The sequence below is a fragment of the Dermochelys coriacea genome, chromosome 5 (assembly GCF_009764565.3).
Source record: "Dermochelys coriacea isolate rDerCor1 chromosome 5, rDerCor1.pri.v4, whole genome shotgun sequence".
Taxonomy (NCBI): Eukaryota; Metazoa; Chordata; order Testudines; family Dermochelyidae; genus Dermochelys; species Dermochelys coriacea.
Genome location: NC_050072.1, coordinates 25,828,492 through 25,855,365, shown reverse-complemented (window position 1 = coordinate 25,855,365; position 26,874 = coordinate 25,828,492). Strand labels below are relative to the sequence as shown.

Here is a 26,874-nt window from a genome sequence, read left to right as displayed (position 1 = left end):
AGGAAGGAACACATACAAAATGGGAAATGACTACCTAGGAAGTACTGCAGAAAGGGATCTGGGATCAATAGTGGATCACAAGCTAAATATGAGTCAACACTGTAACTCTTGCCAAAAAAAAAAAAAAGCAAACATTCTGGTTTGTATTAGCTGGAGTCTTTTAAGCAAGACACAAGAAATGGTAACTCTGCTCTACTCCATGCTGATTAGGCCTCTACTGGAGTATTGTGTCCAGTTCTGGGCACCACATTTCAGGAAAGATGTGGGAAAATTGGAGGAAGTCCAGAGAAAAGTAACAAAAATGATTAAGTTCTAGAAAACGTGACCTATGAGAAAAGGCTGAAAAAATTGGGTTTGTTTAGTTTGGAGAAGAGAAGACTGGGGGCAGGGGGACATGAACAGTTTTCAAGTACATAAGAGGTTGTTACAAGGAGGGGAGAGAAAAATTGTTCTGATTAACCTCTGAGGATCGGACAAGAAGCAATGGGCTTAAATTGCAGCAAGGAAGGTTTAGGTGGGACATAAGGAAAAACTTCCTATCAGGGTAATTAAGCACAGGAACAAATTGCCTAGGGGTTGTGGAATCTCCGTCATTGCATGTTTTTAAGATCAGATTAGACAAACACCTCTCAGGGATGGTCTAGAAAATACTTTGTCCTGCTTGAGTATAGGGGACTGGACTAGAAAACCTTTTGAGGTCCCTTCCTGTCTTGTGATTCTATGATATTTTCCACAGGATCCCATCTTACTCAGTGACAGGAAGAATCAGGGTTGGGTAGTGAAGGAGATAGTTGTCCATAGGAGACAGAAGGTGTGTAGTGAATGAGGAAAGGGCTTGCAGGAAGAGAAAGGATGGTTTTATGCTTAAGCAGTTAAATGCTGCTCTGAAGAATTGGATTCTGTTCCTGCTTCTGCCACAGAATTCCTGTGTGATGCTAGGCAACTCATTTAAACCAAACTTTTCCCAGATGGTCACTAATTTTGTTCCTCATTTTCAGGGTGTCCAAGTTGAGGTCTGATTAGGATCTGATTTGCCCAACTGCTGAAACAGTGAGTGCATAACTGAAGTCAGTGGGAATTGTGCTTTGGACATTTAAAATGCTTTATAATGCTAAATATGCCGAATAATCAGGTCCTAGATGTCACAAATGGGGACACCCAAAATTAGTTGACGCTTTTGACTTTAATCTGCCTCTCAGTTGCTAAAGTGGGTTACTAATACCCATGCATCTCACAAGAGTGTTATGAAAACAAATTAATGGGTGTGAAGCACTCAGATAATATAGTGATGAGTGCCTTAGAAAAGCCCATGAAGAAATCAATAATTATGTCTTCAAAGCAGCATTTGAATAATGTTCATTAAGGTGTGGACCACACGTTGAACAAGGAGAAAACAAAATATTGAATAGCTGCTCATTAAGTGAGTACCCTTTGCTCACTGAATTAGACAGGACTCCTGTGTCAAAGTAGTATGTGATAATGTAATTAAAAACTCATAATGCATATGCATAAGGGGCCAAATTAAGGTTCCATAGACAAACTTAATTCTGAATTTCATAACTTTTGAGTAACTTTTGTCTTTGCAGTCTGTGTTCTTTTATTGTAGGTTTTTTGTGTGTAACTTTCTAGATTTAAAAAAAAAAACTGTAAAAACAACTTCCATCACATGGCATCATATTGATGCCTTCCTCTAACATAGAATAAGTAATTGGGGGGAAAAGTGAGCACAGCAAAAAAAAAAAAAAAAAGATTGTTTAATGTAAGGGACAAAATTACTCAAGATAGTTAAATCCCAGGCAGACTGCGAAGAGCTACAAAAGAATCTCACAAAACTGAGCAACAAAATGGCAGATGAAATTCAATATTGATAAATGCAAAGTAATGCACACTGGAAAACATAATCCCAACTATACATATAAAATGATGGGGTCTAAATGAGCTTTTACCACTCAAGAAAGAGATTTTGAAGTCACTGTAGATAGTTCTCTGAAAACATCCACTCAGTGTGCAGCAGCAGTCAAAAAAGCTAGCAGAATGTTGGGAATCATTAGGAAAGGGGTAGATAATAAGACAGAAAATATCATATTGCCTCTCTATAAATCTATGGTACACCCATATCTTGAATACTGCATGTGGTTGTGGTCGCCCCATCTCAAAAAAGATATATTGGAATTGGAAAAGGTTCAGAAAAGAACAAAAAAAATGATTAGGGGTATGGAATAGACGCCATACGAGGCGAGATTAACACGATTGGGACTTTTCAGCTTGGAAAAGAGACGACTAGTGGGGGATATAATAGAGGTCTATAAAATCATGATTGGTGTGGAGGAAGTAAATAAGGAAGTGTTATTTACTCCTCATACCACAAAAAGTAGAGCACCAAATAAAATGAATAGGCAGCAGATTTAAAACAAACAAAAGGAAGTATTTTTTTCACACAACGCGCAGTCAGCCTGTGGAACTCCTTGCCAGAGGAGCCAAGACTATAACAGGGTTCAAAAAAGAATTAGATAAGTTCATGGATGATAGGTCCATCAGTGCCTAAGGGTGGGCAAACTTTTTGGCCTAAGGGCCACATCTGGGTATGGAAATTGTATGGTAGGACATGAATGCTCATGAAATTGGGAGTAGGGGTGCGACCTCCAGTTGGGGGGTGTGGCCTCTGGTGTGGGGCCATGGATGAGGGCGTTGGGATACAGGAGGGGTCTCCAGGCTGGATTCGAGAGGGTGGGAGGAGGTTCGGGGCTGGGGCAGGAGGTTGGGGAAGGGGGTGAGGGATCCGGCTTTGGGTGTGGGCTCTGGGTGGGGCTGGGGGGTTTGGGGTGCAGGAGGGTGCTCTGGGCTGGGATGAGGGGTTCGCAGGGTGGGAGGGGTCTCGGGGCTGGGGCAGGGGGTTGGGTGACGGGATGGATCACTTGATTACCTGTTCTGTTCATTCCCTCTGGGGCACTGTCATTGGCCACTGTCGGAAGACAGGATACTGGGCTAGAATGACCTTTGGTCTGACCCAATATGGCTGTTATGTTCTTAAGGGACAGTTGTGTTTGAAGACAGGATAGAAGAGCATCACAGAGAAGGAAGGATTTTAAATTTTAAGTTCTATCACGTTGCTGTGTTTTTTTCTTGTACTGAAATTACATAAGATGAAACACAGTAGATTTTTCTATTGTATTAAAACCTGTAAGCTTCAGTGAGAAAATACAGATACTGGTAAAAAGTAATGTTACTCCATTAAATTAAATACCCCGAGAGGACCTGCTTCAGTACAGGGGGAGAAAAACACTATGACTGCATGCCCCTAGTTGTTACCTATCGCCCCACTTGGAACCCATAGAGGGTATTATCAAACTACTACAACCCATACTTGATAGGAACCCCATCCTGAAATAAATCTTTCCTGAATCCCCTCTTCTGGCCTTCAGACGCCCGCAGCCTCTCCAAGTTCATTCCCAGAAGAAAGTTCCCCAGAGACCAGCACACACCAAGTAAAAGTGGCAGCAGGCTCTGCCAGAACAAGATACAAAACCTGCAAATGCATCTCCACTGCTACAATGATTAACATCCCCAGAACACACCTTTCAAGATCCATGGGTCCTATACATGCCTATTACAACCAGGGCTTTGGAGCTGTGCTCCGGCTCCGCTCCAGCTCCAGGCAAAAACCTGCAGCTCCACTGCTCCGGAGCTGCTCCGCGCTCCGTTCCAAAGCTCTGATCACAACGTGTGGTGTACCTCATCCAGTACACTAAATTCCCCAGTAGCAACTATCTGGATGAAACCAGACAATCACTCTGCTCTCGAAAGAACTCGTACAGGAAAATGATAAAAGACAAAAACATCACATCACCTAAGGGTGAACACCATCACTCTATATCTGACATATCAGTCCTCATCCTCAAAGGAAATTTGCACAATGCTTTCAAAAGAAGAGCCTGGGAGCTTAAATTTGTAACTTTGCTAGACACTAAAAATCATAGACTGAATATAAACAGTAGATTTATGGCTTATTACAACAATCTATAACCCACTAACAACTCCCACACCCATTCCATTCCTTCCCTCCCTGTGACTGAAGGGATGTTAACGGGCTGCTTCTCCCTGATTTGATAGTTCTGCTAAACAATCTGTTCTACCTTGTATTTAGCTGTAACACTCTGAACCATGACCTATACCAGTGGTTTTCAGACTTTTTTTCTGGTGACCAGGTTGAAGAAAATTGTTGATGCCTGCGACCCAACAGAGCTGGGGATGAGAGGTTTGGGCTGTGGGAAAAGGTAGGCACTAGCCTGCCTTAGCTGGGCAGCACCGCCGACGGGACTTTTAACGTCTCGGTCGGCGGTGCAGACCAGAACGACCTAGTGCCTGACATGCTGCGACCCAGTACTGGGTCCCGATCCGAAGTTTGAAAAACGCTGGTCTACGCTACAGTTGGTATAACTGTCGCATAGAGGATATGGAAAAGTCATATCCATGAGTGACATAGTCATACCGACCTAACCCCCTGGAGTAGACAACACTATGTTGATGAGAGGGCTTCTCCCATCAATATAGTTGCCACCTTTTGGGGAGGTGGAATACGTAGGCTGTTGGGAGCAGTTCTCCCACTGGCATAGGTAGCGGTTTCACTGAAGCACTACAGCAGTGTAGCTGCATTGTAAATGTAGACAAGCCCTGAGTATGTTTCCCAGACCTGAAGAAGAGCTCTGTAAACTCAAAAACTTGTCACTCTCATCAACCTAAGTTGGTACAATAAAAGATATTACCTCACCCACCTTGCCTCTCTAGTAAATAACTAAATATACAATCAAGGTATATATCATTCATTTTAAAAAAATTCTCAATATCTTGCTGAAAATGAAATTGGTATGTTACCAAATCTTTTTTTTTTTCTTCAAGCTTAATTCTTCAAGCTCTCTAGTTTCTTAAGCTAGAGATAAATAATGGTAAAATAGTATGTTTTACTGTTAGAAATAAGAGCAGAATTTTGTATTGGATTGTTACTGCTGTTAATCGAATTGAAAAGTTGGAGCTATATGCTCATCTAGTGAACGGGAAGTTGTCACTCATGCTTTCTGATATCAAGTACTTGCGACCAAGAAGGTAGAGAAGGGGGAGCCTTATAAATATATTACAAAATGTGACTGGAGGAATGCATTATTTTCTCTAACAGAACTGTGGGACAATGTGTTGTCTTGTGATTATAGTAAATGACTGTAAGCCAAATGGATCTTAGTATCCAATACCAGTTGTGCCATTGACTCACCGTGGAATTTTTTGGACAGACGACTTGGTCACCTACCTCAGTAAAACTATACGGAAAATTAGGTGAAAAACAGGATCCTTCTGAAAGTCAGATGATTCATCTATGCTGTTCTTATATAAACTTAAAAAGTGTGTGTCAGTAAGCTTCCATAGAAATATATTTTGAGCATTCAGTGCTCATTTATTTCATATGTATCTTCTAGAGGTTTTAATGCAGTGGTCCCTATACTTTTCAGGGTTGCACCCTCCCTTACCCTTGTCCACATTCCCCAACCTCCCTGGAGCTGGGAGCAGGGCCGTGGCTCGGGGCAGGGGCGCGGTGTGAAATGGGGTAAGGGAGCCAGGAATGGAGCCATGGCCAGAGGTGCAGGTTGAGAGTGGGGCTGTAGGCGGGGCTGGAGCAGAGCTGGGAGTGGAGTGGGGCTAGGTGGCCCTCCTTCCCCTCCACCGGTGGGGGCTGGCCATCCCCTCCACTCCCCTCTAGGGGAGCATGCCCCACAATTTGAGGACCTCTGTTTTAATGTAATGAAATGTGTTTTTGTCTTACAGTTATGGTCCGCTTTCATAAGTGAGCTGCATTGGCTGGTTGGAGTGAATATATAATAATGAGTGGTGCAGCTTTGGGCATTGAGATAATATTTGTCTTTTTTCTGGCTTTATTCATACTTCATCGGTATGGAGACTTCAAGAAACAACATAGACTTGTGATCATAGCAACCCTGCTGGCTTGGTATCTCTGCTTTCTTATAGTATTTATATTGCCTCTGGATGTTAGTACGGTAAGGTTTTCCATTTTTGTAAAGCTTAGTACATTATTGCTCTATTAAAAAAAATAAATCACTAAATACACTACACACTAAGCATACAGTTGTGTAAATCAGTAGAAAATATTTCTATAAGACAAAGAATTTTCAATTAAAAAGGCATCTTTTAAAAATTGTAAAGTTGAATAAAGTGCCCTGTTAGTTCTGTCAAGTTAAAAATAATTTAAAATAAGTGAACTGAATTTTAAAATTCACTATTTATGCTGGTAGTTAGTATTTCTCTCAGCTTGAACAAGGAACTAATTGATTTCACTTTATTTTTTCTAATCAGTTTTTCATCAATTTCACTTTCAATTTTTTTATGCACTAGTTAAGTGCTGGGATGCAAATACTTTAGGAATGTTTGTTTTTAAACTTGCCTTACTAGAATTAAAAGTGAAAAGCCATGGAAATATTAGCGTTTCACTTAATTTTGGTGCCAAATTTGATTTGTATCCCTATTCTTGTTTTTCTTCAATAACTGTTTCACCTTGTTTCTAATAGTTGTTTACATGATTATTTCATTGTCTTCTAGACTATATACAATCGATGCAAACTTGCTGTTAACTCCAGCCCTCCAGAAAGCAGCAGCAGCAGCAACATCATCAATGGATCTTACCCTACTTCTGCTCCAAGGTACTAAGAACGATCTTATTTTTCTGAATCACAATATTAAAAGCATTAGCATACTTTTTAAGTAAGCAAAAATGTGCAAATAAAGAACTAGTACCTGTGCTGGAGAGAGTGCACTCTAAATTAAATATGACATGGTGATTGAAAACTGTTAACAGGCAATGTTGTGAGGAGGGACAAGCGTGACAATAAGATCTTGTAATTAAGATATCTGCAGATCTCAATGCTTCTATTTTTGTTTATTTTTAATTGTTTTTAATTTTGTTACCTTTCCTCCTCTATTTTGTCATAGACAAAACAAGAGAACTGTGGTTTTTAGAAGGAATTTGAATATGCCAAGAGAGGTGCTTTTGTGAATTTCTTTCATTATTCCACAGACCTAATGCTTATTAGGGTTTTTGACCATGACCGTATGCTTCAGAGACACACAGTCTTTCCTTTGTATATGTATTCATTATATCCAAGACTGTAGACCTCTGTAAATCTCAGACAACTCAAAAGTTATGATAGGTGCTCTATATCTGTCTGCTGGCAGAGAAGAAATCACACTCAGATGTCTGAGTTGTAGTGTGATGATTGGAGCACTGAAATCATGAAATCCGGATCCTCTTTCTGGCTTTTCTCCATTTGACCATGAACGAATTTCTTAACCTTTTTGTGCTATTTCCATGTTTGAAAAATTAATGTAATACTCTTACTCGTCTCACAGAGACGTGAGGCTTAGTTAATTGTCAGTAAGCTGTTTTGAGATTCTAGGATGCAAATTGATGTGTATGTGCAAAATATTTGTTATTTCATCACCCCAAAGTGGAGAATATTAAGGTTAATACCGAAAAGTCAGGAGATACCAGCATTAAGGTGGCATGCACAACACTTTTCCCCTTGATGGGTATGCATTGCTCAACAGTCTTTAAATTATAAGACGTTTTATTTCTCAAATAATGCATTATCCTACTATCTTTTCTACAACATTAAATAAACCACTATCACATCTTTTTACTATAGTACACTGTACATAAGAATGGCCATACTGGGTCAGACCAGTGGTCCATATAGTCCAGTATCTTGTGTTCCAACAGTGGCCAATGCCAGGTGCTCCAGAGGGAAGGAACAGGACAGATAATCATCAATTGATCCATCCCCTGTCACCCATTCCCAGCTTCTGGCAAACAGAGACTAGGGACGCTTTAGAGCACGGTTTTGCATCCCTGCCTATCCTGGCTAATAGCCATTGATGGACCTAGCATCCATGAACTTATCTAGTTCTTTTTTGAACCGTGTTATAGTCTTTGCTCTCACAACATCTTCTGGCAAAGAGTTCCACAGGTTGACTGGGCATTGTGTGGATAAATGCTTCCATTTGTTTATTTTTAAACCAGCTGCTTCCTATTTATTTCATTTGGTGACCCCTAGTTCTTGTGTTTTGAGAAGGAGTAAATAACACTTCCTTATTTCTCCACACCAGTCATGATTTTATAGATCTCAATCATATCCCCCCTTAGCTGTCTCTTTTCCAAGCCAAAAAGTCCAAGTCTTATTAAACTCTATTCATATAGAAGCTGTACCCTACCCTTAAACATTTTTCTTGCCCTTTTCTGTACCTTTTCCAATTCCAGTATATCTCTCTTCAGATGGGGCGGCCAGACCTGCAAGCAGTATTCCAAGATGTGAGCATAGCATGGATGTATATAGCGGCCATATGATATTTTCTGTCGTCTTATCTATCCCTTTCCTAATGATTCCCAACATTATGTTAGCTTTTGTGACTGCCGCTGCACATTGAGTGGATGTTTTCAGAGAACTATCCACAATGACTCCAAGATCTTTCTTGAGTGGTAACAGCTAATTTAGACCCTCATAATTTTATATGTATAATTGGGATTCTGTTTTCCAGTGTGCATTACTTTACTTTTCATTTATCAACACTGAATTTCATCTGCCATTTTGTTGCCCAGTCACCCAGTTTTGTGAGGTCCCTTTGGAACTGTTTGCAGTCGGCATTGGACTTAACTGTCTTGAGTAGTTTGGTATCATCTGCAAATTTTGCCACCAACTGTTTACCCCTTTTTTCCAGATAATTTCTGAATATATTCAAGAGTACTGATCCCAGTATAAACCCATGGGGGACACCACTATTTACCACTCTCCATTCTGAAAACTGGCCATTTATTCCTACCCTTTGTTTACTGTCTTTTAATCAGGTTTCAGAGTAGCAGCCGTGTTAGTCTGTATTCGCAAAAAGAAAAGCAGTACTTGTGGCACCTTAGAGACTAACAAATTTATTAGAGCATAAGCTTTCGTGAGCTAAAGCTCACTTCATCGGATGCATTTGGTGGAAAAAACAGAGGAGAGATTTATATACAACACAGAGAACATGAAACAATGGGTTTATCATACACACTGTAAGGAGAGTGATCACTTAAGATAAGCCATCACCAGCAGCAGGGGGGGAAAGGAGGAAAACCTTTCATGGTGACAAGCAAGGTAGGCTAATTCCAGCAGTTCACAAGAATATCAGAGGAACAGTGGGGGGTGGGGTGGGGGGGAGAAATAACATGGGGAAATAGTTTTACTTTGTGTAAAATTTCACATTTGGGGACACCGTATACCTTCAAATCAGCGGCACTGCGATGGGTACCCGCATGGCCCCACAGTATGCCAACATTTTTATGGCTGACTTAGAACAACGCTTCCTCAGCTCTCATCCCCTAATGCCCCTACTCTACTTGCGCTACATTGATGACATCTTCAACATCTGGACCCATGGAAAAGAAGCTCTTGAGGAATTCCACCATGATTTCAACAATTTCCATCCCACCATCAACCTCAGCCTGGACCAGTCCACACAAGAGATCCACTTCCTGGACACTACGGTGCTAATAAGCGATGGTCACATAAACACCACGCTATATCGGAAACCTACTGACCGCTATTCCTACCTACATGCCTCTAGCTTTCATCCAGATCATACCACTCGATCCATTGTCTACAGCCAAGCTCTACGATATAACCGCATTTTCTCCAACCCCTCAGACAGAGACAAACACCTACAAGATCTCTATCATGCATTCCTACAACTACAATACCCACCTGCTGAAGTGAAGAAACAGATTGACAGAGCCAGAAGAGTACCCAGAAGTCACCTACTACAGGACAGGCCCAACAAAGAAAATAACAGAACGCCACTAGCCATCACCTTCCGCCCCCAACTAAAACCTCTCCAACGCATCATCAAGGATCTACAACCTATCCTGAAGGACGACCCATCACTCTCACAGATCTTGGGAGACAGGCCAGTCCTTGTTTACAGACAGCCCCCCAATCTGAAGCAAATACTCACCAGCAACCACACAACAGAACCACTAACCCAGGAACCTATCCTTACAACAAAGCCTGTTGCCAACTCTGTCCACATATCTATTCAGGGGATACCATCATAGGGCCTAATCACATCAGCCACACTGTCAGAGGCTCGTTCACCTGCGCATCTACCAATGTGATATATGCCATCATGTGCCAGCAATGCCCCTCTGCCATGTACATTGGCCAAACTGGACAGTCTCTACGTAAAAGAATGAATGGACACAAATCAGACGTCAAGAATTATAACATTCAAAAACCAGTTGGAGAACGCTTCAATCTCTCTGGTCACTCGATTACAGACCTAAGAGTGGCTATCCTTCAACAAAAAAGCTTCAAAAACAGACTCCAACGAGAGACTGCTGAATTGGAATTAATTTGCAAACTGGATACAATTAACTTAGGCTTGAATAGAGAATGGGAATGGATGAGTCTTTACACAAAGTAAAACTATATTTTCCCCATGGTATTTCTCCCCCCCACCCCACCCCCCACTGTTCCTCTGATATTCTTGTTAACTGCTGGAATTAGCCTACCTTGCTTGTCACCATGAAGGGTTTTCCTCCTTTTTCCCCCCCTGCTGCTGGTGATGGCTCATCTTAAGTGATCACTCTCCTTACAGTGTGTATGATAAACCCATTGTTTCATGTTCTCTGTGTGCGTATATAAATCTCTCCTCTGTTTTTTTCCACCAAATGCATCCGATGAAGTGAGCTTTAGCTCACGAAAGCTTATGCTCTAATAAATTTGTTAGTCTCTAAGGTGCCACAAGTACTGCTTTTCTTTTTGTCTTTTAATCAGTTACCGATCCCTGAGAGGACCTTCCATCTTATCCCATGACAGCTTACTTTGCTTAAGAGCCTTTGGTGAGGGATCTTGTCAAAGGCTTTCTGAAAATCTAAACACTATATCCACTGTATCACCCTTGTCCATATGCTTGTTGACCCCCTCAAAAAATTCTAGTAGATTGGTGAGGCATGATTTCCCTTTACAGAAAACCTGTTGACTCTTCCCCAACAAATCATGTTCATCTATATGTCTGATCATTCTGTTTACTATAGATTCAATCAATTTGCCTGGTACTGAAGTTAAGCTAACTGGCCTGTAATTGCTAGGATCGCCTATGGAACCTTTTTAAAAAATTGGCATCACATTAGCTATCCTCAAGTCATCTGGTACAGAAGCTGATTTAAATGATAAGTTACATACCGTTGTTAGTATTTCTGCAATTTCACATTTGAGTTCCTTCAGAACTCTTGGGTGAATACCATCTGGTCCTGGTGACTTATTACTGTTTAATTTATCAATTTGTTACAAAAGCTCCTCTAATGATACCTCAATCTGGGATTGCTCCTCAGATTTGTCACCTAAAAAGAATGGCTTAGGTTTGGGAATCTCCCTCTTATTCTCAGCCATGAAGACTAATGCAAAGAATCCATTTGGTTCCTCCTCAATGGCCTTATCATCGTTGAGTGTTCCTTTAGTATCTCAATTATCCAGTGGCCCCACTGGTTGTTTAGCAGGCTTCCTGATTCTGATATACTTTCAAAAAGTAACAGCAATTTTTTTTTTTTAGTCTTCAGCTAGCTTTTCTTCAAATTCTTTTGGAGCAAAACAAAGACATTAACTAAATAAAACTTTTTTTTTAGTCTGCAGTCATGTTAGTCATGCAGCCTACCTTAGTTTGGGACATAGGCAGATCATTAAAAATATCTCTGATTAAACTATTCTACATGTGCAAATTGCTAATAACTCAGGCAAATCAAAACCAACTTTTCACTGGAACACTCCAAAACACTTCTCAATAACTGGTATCTCTGTCAAACAATGTAACTTTCTTATCCCTTCTGTTCCTACTGCTTTGATACACAAGCAGATAAAGTTATTCTGTAGTGAGGAATGTGCTGGTGATCAAAAGCATTTGTTTTTCACACTTCTTGTACTCAGCAGTTTGAGTGGTTTTGCTCAAACTTTCCAGCTTTCTCAGGCAAAGACTAGATTTGGAAAGTATCGGCCCATTGAATGAAAGTTTTTTTTTTTTGTTTGTTTGTTTGTTTGTTTTTTGTAAAGATGACTGACTCTCAAACTGAGTTATAATGGAAATGCTTAGGTAACTGCACTGTTAGTAATGACTGCTCTGGGTAGTATTTTCAAAAGCTTCTAAGGAAGTTATGCACCCAACTTCCATTGAAAGTTAATGGGAGTTAGGCACCCACTCCTTTAGGTGTTTTTGAAAATCTCACTCCCCAGAAATAATTACAGAATACGTAGAAGGGAAAACAACCATTTACTTTTTTTCACTTTGGCTCTTCCTTTTCTAAGATCTTGTTCTCTGAAAAAAGAAACATTCTACGTAAGAAAAATATGAACATGATTTACTGAACGCAACCAAAAAAATTGCCTTACTAGTTGACTTCTGGAGAATCTCTGATAGAATGCCAGTTGGGACTACCCTTTTTTTTTTTTTTTTTTTTTTTTTTTTTCCCCCCTTTCTTCCCCTTAAGAGAAATTGTCGTCATGTCCAGATATGTGCTCTTTGTGGTGCCAGTATTTATCAGCATAATTTTTAAGTGGGCTATAAACTAAATCTCTTATGAAACATGTTAGTCATGCAAAAACATTTAATTAAAACAGTTTTCTGCAGTGGCAAGACTGAAAATAGTTTCTGGGTAGAAGTGATGAATATTTTGATATTTAGATTTTACAATTAACATGTGGCTCTCTAACCTTTTTACAGAAAACATAAGTGTTTCAAACCATGGAGTTATATTCCCAATGGAATTATGCCAATCTTCTGGCGTGTAGTATACTGGACATCACAGTTCTTAACCTGGTAAGTGAGGCAAATAGATGGCAAAGACCACAATATATATTCTGAAAATAAAAGTTGCTAGTATTTACAAAATACCTTTTCAGATTTCATTCTGAGAGATTTTTACATGGTCATCTGATGGTCTGGCAGAAGAAAATTGTTTTGAAATCAAATACCTTTTAACATAGTTTCAGTAAAGCATTTGAACATGTTTAACTCCCATTAACTAATGAGGATTTAATGAGGAACAAATCCAATTAAAAACCCAAGCACTGACAGTAAAACTTAATACAAGACAAATATACTTAACTAAATCCAAAATTAAAGAGTTTTGGTTTAGCAGACTGAATGTTCCTTACGCTGGCCACTATGAAGCTCATAAAAATGTTCTTTCGTTCTCTGCTGCTATTGCTCTGTATACTCTTGGGGGAGCAAGCCCCACAATCTATGTTTAATATTCTGAATCAGAGAGATAATCTTAGCACAGAACAAAACAAACAAACAAAACCATTATGGCAAAATGTTACAAGGTCTCTCTGTTCAGCAGTGCTCTCTTTTTTGAATGTGAATTCTTCCAAGAAATGTGTGTAAGAACAAATCCTACATTTCCTCATTATGAGAGGCTATAAAAAGGACTTAGGGGAATTTGAGAGCTACATAAGAGAAGGCACATGCCTGCAGTAGCTGCGACAAACATGTTTAGAGGGAAAACAATATGTGTATGCCTTGTTTTAGATATATTGGTTAGTGTATTAATGTGACCAAGAGGAGCAAAGCCTGTAGTGCTCTTATAAGTGGTGGTTTTTCATACTAAAGCTGTCTATAAATATTAATCTAAACACAAGTTATTTCAAGGTTTATTGTCAACTAGATGTATCTAAAGAGAACACAAATGTAATAGGTAACAGGTTTTGCTAGGAGAACTTTGCAAGTGAAAACTGGCAGATAGGGTAAGATGGAAAAATCTTACATCATTAATGTATTTTTGTTTGGTTCTAGGATACTCTTGCCTTTCATGCAGTCCTATGCTAGATCAGGAGGGTTCTCCATTACTGGAAAGATTAAAACTGCATTGATTGAGAATGCAATCTATTATGGCACTTACTTGCTGATTTTTGGAGCATTTTTAATATATGTGGCTGTAAATCCAAATTTCAATCTACAATGGTAAGAGTAATACTATTGTAAGTATTTGTCTTTGTTTTTTAAAATGTGTTTGTATTTCTCACAATATCTCTGCAATGGAGAAGCTGGGCAGTACTAATCTATCCTAGAATTCGGATTTGCTCTAGACCAGGGGTGGGCAAACTTTTTGGCTTGAGGGCCGCATCAGGTTTCTGAAATTGTATGGAGGGCCAATTAGGGGAGGCTGTGCCTCCCCAAACAGCCAGGCATGGCCCAGCCCCTACCCCCATCCACCCCCCCCCATGCTCCTTGACCACCCCCAGAACTCCCGCCCTGACTGCCCCCCACCGCCCTATCCAACTCCCCCCACCTTCCTGACTGCCCCTCAGGACCCTGCCCCCATTCAGCCCCCCTGTTCCCCACCCTCTGACTGCCCCAATCCCTATCCACACCCCCCGGCGCCTGGCCACCCCCTGAACTCCCCTGCCCTCTATCCAACCACCACCACTCCCTACTCCCTTACTGCACTGCCTGGAGCACTGGTGGCTGGCAGCGTGATTGCACCAGGACAGGCAGCCGCACCACAAAGCACAGAGCATCAGGTCAGGCCGGGCTCTGCAGCCACGCTGCCCAGAGCATTGCGCCGGTGGCATGGCAAGGTAAAGCTGCAGGGGAGGGGGAACAGCTGGGGAGGGGCCAGGGGCCAGCCTCCCAGGCCAGGGGCCAGGCACGACGGTCCCGCAGGCTGGATGTGGCCCACGGGCTGTAGTTTGCCCACCTCTGCTCCAGACTTTCCCTGAATATACTACTATTTCTATTGATTTTTTTTTTTCAGGGGGTGGGTGGGGGGGTGTGTGTGTGTGTGTGTGTGTGTGTGTGTGTGTGTAATTTTGTGTATGGTTTAGTCTGATTTCCAATATTTTCTCTCTAGCACTTGCTTTTCAGATGGCATTTCTGGAAAAACTATTATTGGTCAGGTTTTTTTAGAAAGGCTTGTGGTAGTATTGTCTGTTTTAAATATTTCTGGGATCACATTTAAATTTTTGATCTGGGCCTTTATCTGCAGTTAACTTTGAAATGGAAGACTTCAATCAATAAACGTCTTTTCAAATCCTGGAATGTAGTATTTACAAAGAAACTTGCTAGCATTCAAAAAGACACTTGAATATATGGAAAATAGTACAAATTAATATAAACCTCTACCGTCATCTCTGGCATGGTAGTCTATTGTTCCAGCAACTTTGCTGCTGGATTTTCTGATTTATTCTTTCCCCTTGCAGCCCCCGCCCCTTAAGCTTCAGAGGCAGGAAAAGGTGACTCTTGTATGTTGTTGTTTTTCCCCAGTATAGTCTGCCTCTCAGCACTCTGTATTGATGCACCTGGTGAACAGCACTCACGTTGCTCGTTTAAGGAAGAGGCTTCTTGGTGGCTTTTTCTGGAGTCTCTCGTTTCAGGATATCTTTGTCATCTTCTCCTTTTCTCCCCAGTTTAGTCTCTGTATGATAGACAAGAAGATCTTCTGGGGCAGCATGTTAAGGATAGCTGGAGACTGCTCTAGGCTGGTGTTGGATACTCAACCCTTTCAATGCTTCAGCATGGGAGGTGGCCAATCTGCAAGAGAAACCTCTGGCTTGTTTCAAAGACTTGGAAGATACAGACAATGCCAGCAGTTTCAAGTGTGACAGAGTTGTAGATAGGAAACTAATCTTGGTTCTGTGTATGTGAAAACGTAATTACTTACTGGCGGTCCCTCTTCTGTTTTAGGAACCAGCTTCAGACAATTGGGATAGCAGCTGCCAACACATGGGGTCTTTTCCTTCTTGTGTTGTTGCTGGGGTATGGTTTGGTAGAAATTCCACGCTCTCACTGGAATGGAGCAAAAAAGGGATACCTTCTCATGAAGACTTATTTCAAGGTTGCCAAACTGATGACTGAAAAAGCAGATGCAGAGGAGAACTTGGAAGATATTATGGAGGTGAACAAGCTAATTTTAATTAAGAAATATAAAGTGGGGAGGGTTTAATTATTCATCTTCAATTCCACATTTCCTCAAAAGGAGGAACATCTTAAGTAACATGAGCCTACTTTAGAAAGTTACTGTAATGAAATTATGGAAGTAGCCAGAGGTCGCAGTCAGGGTGCTTGTTGTTGTATAAAATCAGAAGTAAAAACCAGTATCTGTTCTGAAGAGCTTACAAACTGCTACATGGTGGTAATCTGATTTGGTGTGTCAGCAACGAGAACAGCAATCATCAGGTGTTGACTCTTGGAACAGTGCTGATCAATAAGGGGTACATGCATAAAGATTTAGTGCACAGACCCCATTAATGCTCATGCAGCTTACACTGTTAACACTTCTGTGCACTACTTAAAAACTTTCATTCTTAACAATCTATCTTGTAATAATAATACTTCTTTTTGACGAGTGAACAGAAGGTATATTTGTTTTCCAAAGAGATTCTCTTGAAAAATGCACTACCATTATTCTTCATTCCTATGATTTGCCAGTGAGCAATAGAATCAAATCTTCTATTAAGAACAAAGTGTGAATCAAAGAAATTCAACAACAAATATTAACTGTCCTGTTCTAGTGCACATGACCATAAAATTATGCATTTGACACTTGTGGGGATTTGTATGGTATGGTAACTCTTCCTACATATATACAAGGTGTTAGGGGGCATATTCCTTCACCCACTTACTTCCCTGGTCCTTCTCGCATGAACAGAGAGCAACAATACCCGAAGTCTGAAGGTGCAAACAATGGGATGTTTATTGTGAACTTCCAGCAAGCATGATTCCAGTTTCCTTCCTCAGCGTCCCCGTTCCCAGCTCTGACACCACAGAGCCTTGCCTGTGTCCCTGTTCCCATTCCCCACCCATTAGCAAAACATGATTCCAATTTCCCACCCCCATTCCCTGTTCCCATTCCCCCACTTACTTCCTGCTTGACTGCAGACTATATAGTAAACCTTTGTTCTGCTTAACCATACCTTAACCAATCATTTCACTGAAATTTAACTAACCAATCCTAACATATTGTAACATGATTATCTAACCAATTATATCCCACCACCTTAATTAGTTTACACCCAACAAAATTAATTATACAGCAGACAGAAACAATCACAGAACCAAACATAGATTATACAGACAAACAATAGGGAAATGGGGATTACAGTGATAGAACAACAAAAAATGAAGATTTCACATCCCAGCTATTGATAAATGAGTTCTTGCCAGACAGGATGCTATCAAACTAAGTTTTCTTTAAATCTTCTAGGCTCTTCCCTTTCTCTGGAGGCGATAGGCATTATCAGGACAGGATTGTATTCCTAACAGCCCAATAGCACCTTATTTCAATGTGACTAGTTTGAATATGAGGATGTGACCGTTCCCTTCCCAGCTTATGGCTGCCTCTGCTGCTTAGCCAGAGGCCTTAGCCTAAGAACAGGGCCTCGGACTGTCACAGTAAGAGAAGGCCCTTACACCGGCAGACAGTGATTTTTTGATTCTTTCTTTTATACTTCTATAACTAGCTAAGTGATAAGAATGCACTTAAATTCTTAAAGTACAGGCCTTTGCAGATAGGCCTGAATATCTATATCCTAATGCAGGGTGTGATAAAATGGCAGCAGAAACTTCATCTCCTTATTCTGGGGCTGTTTTGATGATAGAGATGCTGACAATTTTGCAGATTTATGAACTGAAAATTACGCTTTCTGAGCCTTTAGAACTTCCTATATTCAATCATAGTTCATTGCCTGAAAGGCAGTCCTGGCTGGGAGGGATTGCTGGCAGATTTTTAGGTCCAATATCTGCAACCCACAAGAACTACAACACTCAGGGAGGGCATCATTAGTTGTAGAAAGTAAAACCAGTGCTAAAATGTCTGAAAGCTTGTTGTGATTTTAAGGTTTGAAATGTTATGAACTTATTCTGAAGTTGAATGCGCTATGCTTTGGATATCTGTGAGTCAAATGATATAATACATTCCTTGACATTGGTGAAATTCTCAAGGGCAATAATACCTGAGAGCTCAAACAATGCTGACACCAACCAGCTCAGAGAATTCCACTGTAGATATCCAGATAAACTTGTCACTGGTACACCAGAAGAACTGTAGATTTCTGTCTTCCTGTAGGAGCACAGAAAACACCCAGATCCTTGAGTAAACTCTCATAAAATAGTTATCTCGTGCATTACCAAGCAGATGGAGGAAGATGCATGATTCTTCCCCATCTCTTTGACCTGTCCAAGCCTGGTGCATCACTGAGTTCTTAACTGGAAACAGCTGTGACAAAACTTGCCTGTGTGATAAGCAGCATTTTCCATATAATCAGCTATTATTTGTGGCACTTTAGAGACTAACAAATTTATTAGAGCATAAGCTTTCGTGAGCTACAGCTCAGAAGCGAGCTGTAGCTCACGAAAGCTTATGCTCTAATAAATTTGTTAGTCTCTAAAGTGCCACAAGTACTCCTTTTCTTTTTGCGAATACAGACTAACACGGCTGCTACTCTGAAATCAGCTATTATTGATGCTTGTCAAACATTCTTTGAAATGTGGCAACCAGAGGTGAGAGGGCAATACCTAGGCAGAAGGATTGCAGGATATTCAAAAAATCCTTAATGGCAAAAAGGGGATTCTCTGAAGGACTCTGGGATGAGTCACTTTCTGCCACTTCCAAGTTTACTTCCCACATGAGTCACCACAACAAATATCTAAAGCCACTAGCAGTGCACGCTGGCTCATTTTGCATGCCTTATAACCCACTCACATTGAGTCACATACTAGTATTAAACAATAGATGACAAAATCAGGCAAAAATAAAACTTATTTCCCATCCCCAAATTAAAACAAAAAGCATTTTCCCCTCAATGTGCCTGATTAAAAACAGACCATCAGTTTCTGTTTTGTATGCGCACACAGACACAATAGCATTTGTAGGTCTATTTGATGCCAAGAGTTTTTCTGATTTACTTTCCTATACTATAGGGAATATTGTGAAATTATTTTATATTGTTGATTTGCGTAATAAAGCTCAGCAACATTCATTGGTAAGAAGTTTCAAAATTTTTGAAGAATCATTTGGGTTGGCAAGGACGTCTTGATAAGATTTCCACTTAAAAGCTTTTAGCCACTTCATACACTGCATTGACATGTAATGTTTCTGGGTTGTTTTTTTGTTTTAAACAGGAAGTTCGTAAAGTGAATGAGGGTATCAAGTATAATCACCCTTTGAGAAAATGCGTTGATACAATATTGAAAAAGGTAATTAATGAATTCTACAGTTTTAGAGATTCTTGCTCTTTCATAAGTTCCTGAACACATCAAAATCTGACTTTTTAGACCTTTTAAGACTCTTGTCCAATGTTAGAATTTCTTTTCTCGTGGTTTATTTTGTTTCAATAAATGAAAACCTTTTGAAAGCTGTTATTCTTAAAAGCTCAGTTGAATACCAACTGTCCTAATTATGTTGTTACGAAATGTGAAATTATTAAATTGGGATTCTGTTTATAGTATTAGGACTTTTTCTAGAATATGGAAAGCAAGCACAGAGCATTTTTGAACATAATGTAACTTTTAAAAAAGATTTTTATCTTGATGATCTGCTGACCTAACACTTGAGTTATAATTTCTTGTTATGAGAGTCAACCTCTCAATGCAATCACATCTGTGTAGTATGGTGTATATAATTGCTTGTCTTCTATAAATTTAGTTTGAGCTATTCTTTGGTGGCTGATGTATAGTTTTTTCCATATCTAGCACTAAAATTACATTGTAAAGGATAACTGAAAAATAAATATTCTTTCTGCTGTATCCTATTCTGAATTTATTCATACAAACTTGAATAAAATACATTTTTCTTTAACAAGATATGTCTTTTTTATATATATATTCTTCGAACGTGATCATTTACATACAGGGAAATGCAGATCCACTTTTATAAGTGAATCCTTTGCAGTATCGGAGGGGAAAGAAATTGAATATTTTAAGTGAAATGCATTTCAGTTGCATCTACTGTCCAAAAAAAAAAAAATTTTAAGACTTCAATAAAAGACCATATCCTACTGTATGCTCTGCTTCCAAAAATGAAGTATTTCAGTTATTTTCCTTTTCCTACCAGTGTCCTACTGAATATCAGGAGAGAATGGGTAGGAATATGGATGACTATGAAGATTTTGATGACAGGCAAAACAACTATCCAAGTGAGAAAAGTCTGGTCAAACTTCACAAACAGGTAACTCGATAAGTTTCTGTTGCAACATCACTTCTCTTGCTAACTTACTCATTTAAGACCATTGTTTGTTCTTAAATAGTTGACAAATAAACTGAAATCCTTAATTCTCGTTTTTTTTATTCTGCTCATAAAACTGTACCTGTTTGTTCTATTTCTGAAAGTGGAACAAAACATGTATTAATGTATGAAATTCAAAAGGAATATCTATAGGAATAAAAATAGCTTATCCTATGATATGTTGTAGCATGTTTTAAATAGATGTGATGAGGCATAGCACTATATGTGCTCTAATGAAGAATCTCAAACAGAAATCATAGTGAAAGCACAAGAAACTCATTGGGGAGATAAAGAAAGAAAATGGTGGGGGAAAGAAATGCTCAATTTTGAAATACTCCTTTCATGTCTCTTTTTATAAATAGAATTAAATACACACCATGAAAAAATAGGCAGAAGTCATCTTTGTACCTATTACTCCTTTTTAACTTTAGCAGCTCGTCAAAGTTCAGGGCCTTGTAAGTTGTTCTAGTTGGGAGTAGAAATTGATGTCGGAATCTTATTCAATGCAATCTTGTCTGTTTACAGGGAATGTACAAAGTTCTGCTTCTCCAAATGCAGGAGAAACTAAAATCAAAAGTAGTAATTTCTTTAACAGGCCTAAACCTCTTTCAGTCAGGATTCCTGACTCAGAACTTCTTTCTAGGCTTTTCTCAGGGTCACACCTTTTCCCAGGGATTACAGACTGATGCTTAGCTTTCTTGCTCTCCTTCTGAGGATATGTCTACATTGCAACTGGGAGGTGTAATTGTAACTTGTGTAGGCATGCCACAAGCAGAGCTCCACCCAGGACCCATACATGAGTAGCTATCCCATGGTGCCACAACTACACTGCTGTTGTTACTCAAGCTAGCTTTGATTTAACTAGATGAAAGCTAGCTTGGGTATGCATACATCTGCTACAGTCACACCTCCCATTTGCATTATAGACGTACTCTAAGTCCCTCTTAGGCCAAATCTACGTTACAGAGTTCATTTGACACAAGTTACACTGGCATACTATTGCCAGCTTTTGTATATCACTCGGGTGCATGTACGCTTGGCTGTTGGTGTCGCTGTGCATTCTCACTCCAGATGGTTGCATCAATGGAAAATGTGGGTATCCCAGCATTCCCTGCACCGCCATCCGGTTCAATGCTTTGTTAAACATTTTTGCAGTGCTTTGTGGGATAGCAACAATTTACCCAGGGATTTCTGAGAACTAAAGGTCAAGTTCCCATCTCAGTGCTTGTTCTATCTCATAACTTTTGCACTGTTTTTTAAAATTCCCACAGTCCTATGTGCTGCTTTTCAGTCTCTGACAGAAGCATGGACCCTGTAGAGCTCAGCAAAATTTGAATGACCATTGCTAATACAGGACGCACTATTCTCCTTTGTGGAACTTGAATGAGTATTACTACAAGTGGGGATGTGATGAGGAAAAAGAGATGAGGAATATCACAATAACTGGATGTTGGGAACAGTGAATAAAAATGCCAGGTTGCTGCTGGCATTCATGGACTAGTTCCACGCTGTGGTTTGCCACTTCTGGGCCTGAGAAGCGAGCAGTGATTGGTGGGATCCACATTGTAATGCAGGTTTGGGATGGTTTCAGAGTAGCAGCCGTGTTAGTCTGTATTCGCAAAAAGAAAAGGAGTACTTGTGGCACCTTAGAGACTAACAAATTTATTAGAGCATAAGCTTTCGTGAGCTACAGCTCACTTCATCGGATGCATTTGGTGGAAAAAACAGAGGAGAGATTTATACACACACACACACACACACACACACAGAACATGAAACAATGGGTTTATCATACACACTGTAAGGAGAGTGATCACTTAAGATAAGCCATCACCAACAGCAGGGGGGGGAAGGAGGAAAACCTTTCATGGTGACAAGCAGGTAGGCTAATTCCAGCAGTTAACAAGAATATCAGAGGAACAGTGGGGGGTGGGGTGGGAGGGAGAAATACCATGGGGAAATAGTTTTACTTTGTTTAATGACTCATCCATTCCCAGTCTCCATTCAAGCCCAAGTCAATTGTATCCAGTTTGCAAATCAACTCCAATTCAGCAGTCTCCCGTTGGAGTCCGCTTCCGAAGCTTTTTTGTTGAAGTATAGCCACTCTTAGGTCCGTGATCGAGTGACCAGAGAGATTGAAGTGCTCTCCAACCGGTCTTCGAATGCCATAATTCTCGACGTCTGACTTGTGTCCATTCACTCTTCTACGTAGAGACTGGCCAGCCCGGCCAATGCACATGGCAGAGGGGCATCGCCGGCACACGACGGCACACATCACATTGGTAGATGCGCAGGTGAACGAGCCTCCGATAGTGCGGCCGATGCGACCAGGCCCTACGATGGTATCCCCTGAATAGACACGTGGACAGAGTTGGCAACGGGCTCTGCCGCAAGGATAGGTTCCTGGGTTAGTGGTTCTGTTGTGTGGTGTGTGGTTGATGAGCAGTGGCTGCAGAACTTTCAGATGCGAAAGGCCACATTCCTGGATCTGTGTACTGAGTTTGCTTCAGACTTTGAGTACAGGACACCAGTTAACTGCATTAACAGTGGAAAAGCAAGTGGCCATCAAGTTCTGTGGGTTTGCAATGCCAGATTGCTGTTCATCAGTGACCAATCAGTTTGGAGTTGGAAAATCCACAGTGGGGGCTGTTGTCATTCAAGTTTGCAAGGCCACTAAGCATTTCCTGCTGCATAGGACTGTGACTACTGGCAATATGCAGCAAATCAGAGTGGATTTGCATCAATAGGGCACATATCCCTGTTCTGGCATCACCTCATCTTGCTAGTGGATACATAGAAAAGCATCTCTTTCTGTTTGTTATGAAAGTGCTAGTGGATCACTGCCGACACTTCACTGATATCAGCATGGGCTTTTCCAAAAGCTGTAAGAAGGGGCATTCTTTCTTGACCAGTACATTACCATTGGCGGTACTGAAATGCTTGTAGTGATTCTGGGGGACCCAGCATACTCCTTGTGCTCTGGCTCATGAAGTCATACACTGGCTACCTAGACATCACCAAAGAAAGATTCAACTACTAGCTCAGCAGGATGACTGTTTAATGTGCTTTTGGTAGATTGAAGTGTTGCTGGTCTTGTTTATTCACTAGCTTAGGTATCAGTGAGGCAAAAATACCCATCATCATAGCTGCATGTTGTTGTGTACTGCATGATATCTGAGAGGCAAAGGAAATAAGGCTGCCAGAAGGGTGGAGGAGTAAGGTTGACTGGTTGTCTGCTGAATTTGAACAGCCAGACACAATCGCTATTAGAAGTGCCAACCATGGAGTCAGCTCAGGGGCTTTAAAAGACTATTTTAGCAGTCAGCCACACCAGTGTTATGTGATGCTTTTATGAACTAGAGTGTCTTTGTGTGTATGATGAGTTACTGACTCCCATTATGACAGGTTTCAGAGTAGCAGCCGTGGTAGTCTGTATTCACAAAAAGAAAAGGAGTACTTGTGGCACCTTGTGGCATTCTGAATGCATCCAATGAAGTGAGCTGTAGCTCATGAAAGCTTATGCTCAAATAAATTTGTTAGTCTCTAAGGTGCCACAAGTACTCCTTGACTCCCATTATGAATTCTGTAATGCAGCAGTTATGCTTGGTGGAAGTTAACAAATATATTGAGTTTCCGAAAATAGAACCTTATTATGTGCAAAGAAACAGGAAACAAAATTAAATTGCAAAAACACAAGGTAAAGACATTTTAGCAACGCTGTAACAGGGTAACCAGCACTGTAAAAATCCAAATAAACAATAAACGTTTACATTTACATATTAAAAATGTTTGTCATGTTACGAAATATGTAGTGCGTTGTGGCTGATCTTGTGGTTTTCAGACGTTTTTATATGTATAGTTATGATTCTCCTCGTTTTTCCTCTGGCATGGAGTGGTAGGGGTAAGGGTTTATACCATGTTGCAATCTGTTATGAAGTGTGTGGAGGGTGGGGGAGAGAGGTAGGGGTGTGTGTGTGTGTGTGTGTGTGTGTGTGTGTGTGTGTGTGTGTGTGTAGAGTTGTGACCAGGGATTAGAAAGGCTGCTGAGTCTGGGGTCTTTGGACATGTAGGTTGATAATGCTCTGCAATATCTGAGTTGCTTAGCAAACCCTTGATATCCTGGTGCACTTCTCAATACACCTTTCAGACCTTTTGCCTCTCTTGAAGCAACTGATCTCTTCATTCTTGGTCCTTCACCATGGCCGTATGGCCCCTTTGAACCCCTTTGTTCATTGCCAGAAGCCGTAGAGGACTGGAGGATCTCACAGAACATATCCTCCTAGTCCACTTCTTTCTCCTCTTGATAAGGTCAGATGTCCAGCGGACATGGAGGGAGCACCTCTCAAGCCACTACACCAGAGGGCTTTTGGTTAAAGCAGGTATCTTTAAGATTTACAGTCACAACAGAAAGGGAAAGATAAGTCTCAACATTCCCTTACATTATTCCTCTAAATACCTTTTAAAAAGAAATGCCAATTGTCACTGTAGTTTTGGAGTGCCTTATTACAGCACCACTCTGTAGGTCAATCCATAGTGAGCAGGCCCTGGCCTACCATGAAAGGAAGAGGGTGTATTGTTGCATAGAATGTTTTAGATGCTGGGTGCCTCTGGTATTACAATAGAAGGAAAATGTGGTGAATATTGCCAATATCTTCGCAGGCAGCGGTGATTTTGGCTGATATCTCCCTCCTGGAGGTGACCAATACACAGAGAAACAATCTTCAACTGGTGTTCTGAAGCCAGCCCAGGCCCATACGTTGCTAGCCTATTTACTGAAATGGTGGCAGCGCAACTCATTGCAGAGTGGTGTGGGAAAGTGTCCTATTGCAGGGGAAGAAACAAACTACAATGCCTTGAAATGTTTGGGATACTATTCCAGAGTATCTCCATGAAAGTTTCATCAAGATCACTCGAGGATAAAAGGGACATTCTTGTTCAGATAACCGAAGTATTCTATGTGGTCCCCTGTCCAGCCCAACAAACTAAAGAATGGAAGTGCGGACACCACCTCTGCCTTGTTCTTTTACCTCTCTGAGCACAGGACAGTGATTGGATGTGGATTGTGTATTTAGACTATTATGCTACTTTTTTAGTAAAATGTTAGAGAATAAATTTTTTTTCTAACATATTACAAGTAAGCAATCAAAAGTCAGTATTTGTTCTTTATACTTGCAGATGGGATGGCACCATTTTTAAATGGGGAAGAAGGGCAGGTGGGCAGCCAAGGGAGGAAGGGAGATGAGATTTTTGGGAAACGAAAAGGTAAATTCTTACAAGGCATAGTGCATGTTCATGGTTACCAGGGCTCACCTGCACTCACCAGGTGGGGCTGGCTTGAGTTCAGTGGAGTTTGATAACTCACTGCATGGTTTCAGTCCACCTCCTCATCGCTGCCACCATCCCTCCACCTCACCATGTGCCTTGGGAGTCTCTGTCTCAGGGTCCCACAAAGTATCCAGTCATAGGCAGGAGGCTAGTGGGCTCCCCTCCAAGTATGGCATGTTCTTCATCATAGAAGAAGCAGGTTTGTGGCAGTACCAGATTTGTTGTTTGCATCCCTTGCCTTCTGGTTTGCCTGCTGAAGTTTCTTCACTTTCCCATTTCAGCATCCCCTGTGCAATCTGCACATAGATGTATATATTTCTTTGGCTGTTCCTCAGCTGTGCTTGCACAGTCTCTTCTCACATGCTGAGATGCTCTGTGACTTCTTTCCTGCTTCAGGCAGGAGTGCATCTGGTAGTTTATATGCATGCCTGGAGCCAGCAGGGTCAGATGCTTGCAAAAGTGAGCTAGTGGGTGTGCTCATCAAGCTAGTCAGTCAGGAAAAAGCATTTCAGAAAGATTGTAGAGGTTTTAAAGGGGGGGGGATGTGGCTTCCGGTCTCTCTAACCTTGGGCAGTGGAGTTCAAAATTGTGACAGGATTGGCCACTGTTGCAGCGGTAGGGGCATCGTGGGACAACTGCTGGAGGACTGTTAGGGTCAACACAGGTTTCAGAGTAGCAGCCGTGTTAGTCTGTATTCGCAAAAAGAAAAGGAGGACTTGTGGCACCTTAGAGACTAACAAATTTATTAGAACATAAGCTAGTTGATGCAATACCTACACTCACAGTGCATTGACCTAAGTAGGTCAACCAGGCCTCTGCATTGCTCGGGAAGGTGGTGATGTGATTGAGTTGCTGTAATGGGGTGCATATAGTTGCAGAAGACAAATACAGGGAGTCCTCGGACTTTAGGACACAATTTGTTCCTCAGAATTGCGTTGTAAGTCGAAACCACTTTCCCATAGGAATCAATGGTATGAAGAGGGGATTGATTCCTGAACCAAGGCTTGACACGCTGTTTTCACCACAATAACCCAGTTGTTTGTATTAAATGAATTGTAGATGACTAATGTTGCAATATCAATGTATTTACTGTACACTGTATTTTGTAAACAGAATTCAGATAAATATATAAACTCACATATGCTGCTCAGAATGCCGGCAACACAGGCCCCGAAAGCCAGGGAGAACGGCACATATGCTAAGCCTCCGCCGATCAGTGTTCAAGCTGTCTGATTGGCTGAGCCCGGGGCCGG

The 26,874-nt window shown here is 40.9% G+C and overlaps 2 protein-coding genes and 1 long non-coding RNA gene across 5 annotated transcripts in view; 1 reads left to right on the top strand and 2 right to left on the bottom strand.

Annotated features, from left to right (window-relative positions):
- The window catches only part of SKP2 (S-phase kinase associated protein 2), a 42,251-nt gene extending 37,001 nt beyond the window's left edge, over positions 1-5,250 (bottom strand). Inside the window, exon 1 of the mRNA XM_043515071.1 lies at positions 5,244-5,250. The gene's annotated coding sequence lies outside the window, so the exon portion shown is untranslated. The remainder of the gene's footprint in view (positions 1-5,243) is intronic.
- Positions 1-26,874, top strand: part of LMBRD2 (LMBR1 domain containing 2) — a 62,334-nt gene that overhangs the window by 13,022 nt on the left and 22,438 nt on the right. For 2 of the 3 annotated variants that reach the window (XM_043515063.1, XM_043515065.1), the window contains exons 2-8: positions 5,812-6,041; positions 6,601-6,701; positions 12,796-12,891; positions 13,870-14,037; positions 15,760-15,970; positions 19,195-19,269; positions 20,126-20,239. In XM_043515063.1, coding sequence (XP_043370998.1) covers positions 5,868-6,041; positions 6,601-6,701; positions 12,796-12,891; positions 13,870-14,037; positions 15,760-15,970; positions 19,195-19,269; positions 20,126-20,239 — 939 coding nt within the window. In that variant the 5' untranslated portion in view covers positions 5,812-5,867. Of the gene's footprint in view, positions 1-1,027; positions 1,051-5,811; positions 6,042-6,600; positions 6,702-12,795; positions 12,892-13,869; positions 14,038-15,759; positions 15,971-19,194; positions 19,270-20,125; positions 20,240-26,874 lie in introns of those variants that run through there. The other variant, XM_043515064.1, reaches the window with a different exon arrangement.
- On the bottom strand, positions 17,528-26,329 carry LOC122460348. The gene is made up of 4 exons (XR_006281603.1): positions 26,282-26,329; positions 22,676-22,678; positions 19,122-19,128; positions 17,528-17,603 (listed from the first exon to the last, which is right to left on the bottom strand). It is a non-coding gene; the product is annotated as an uncharacterized LOC122460348 (long non-coding RNA).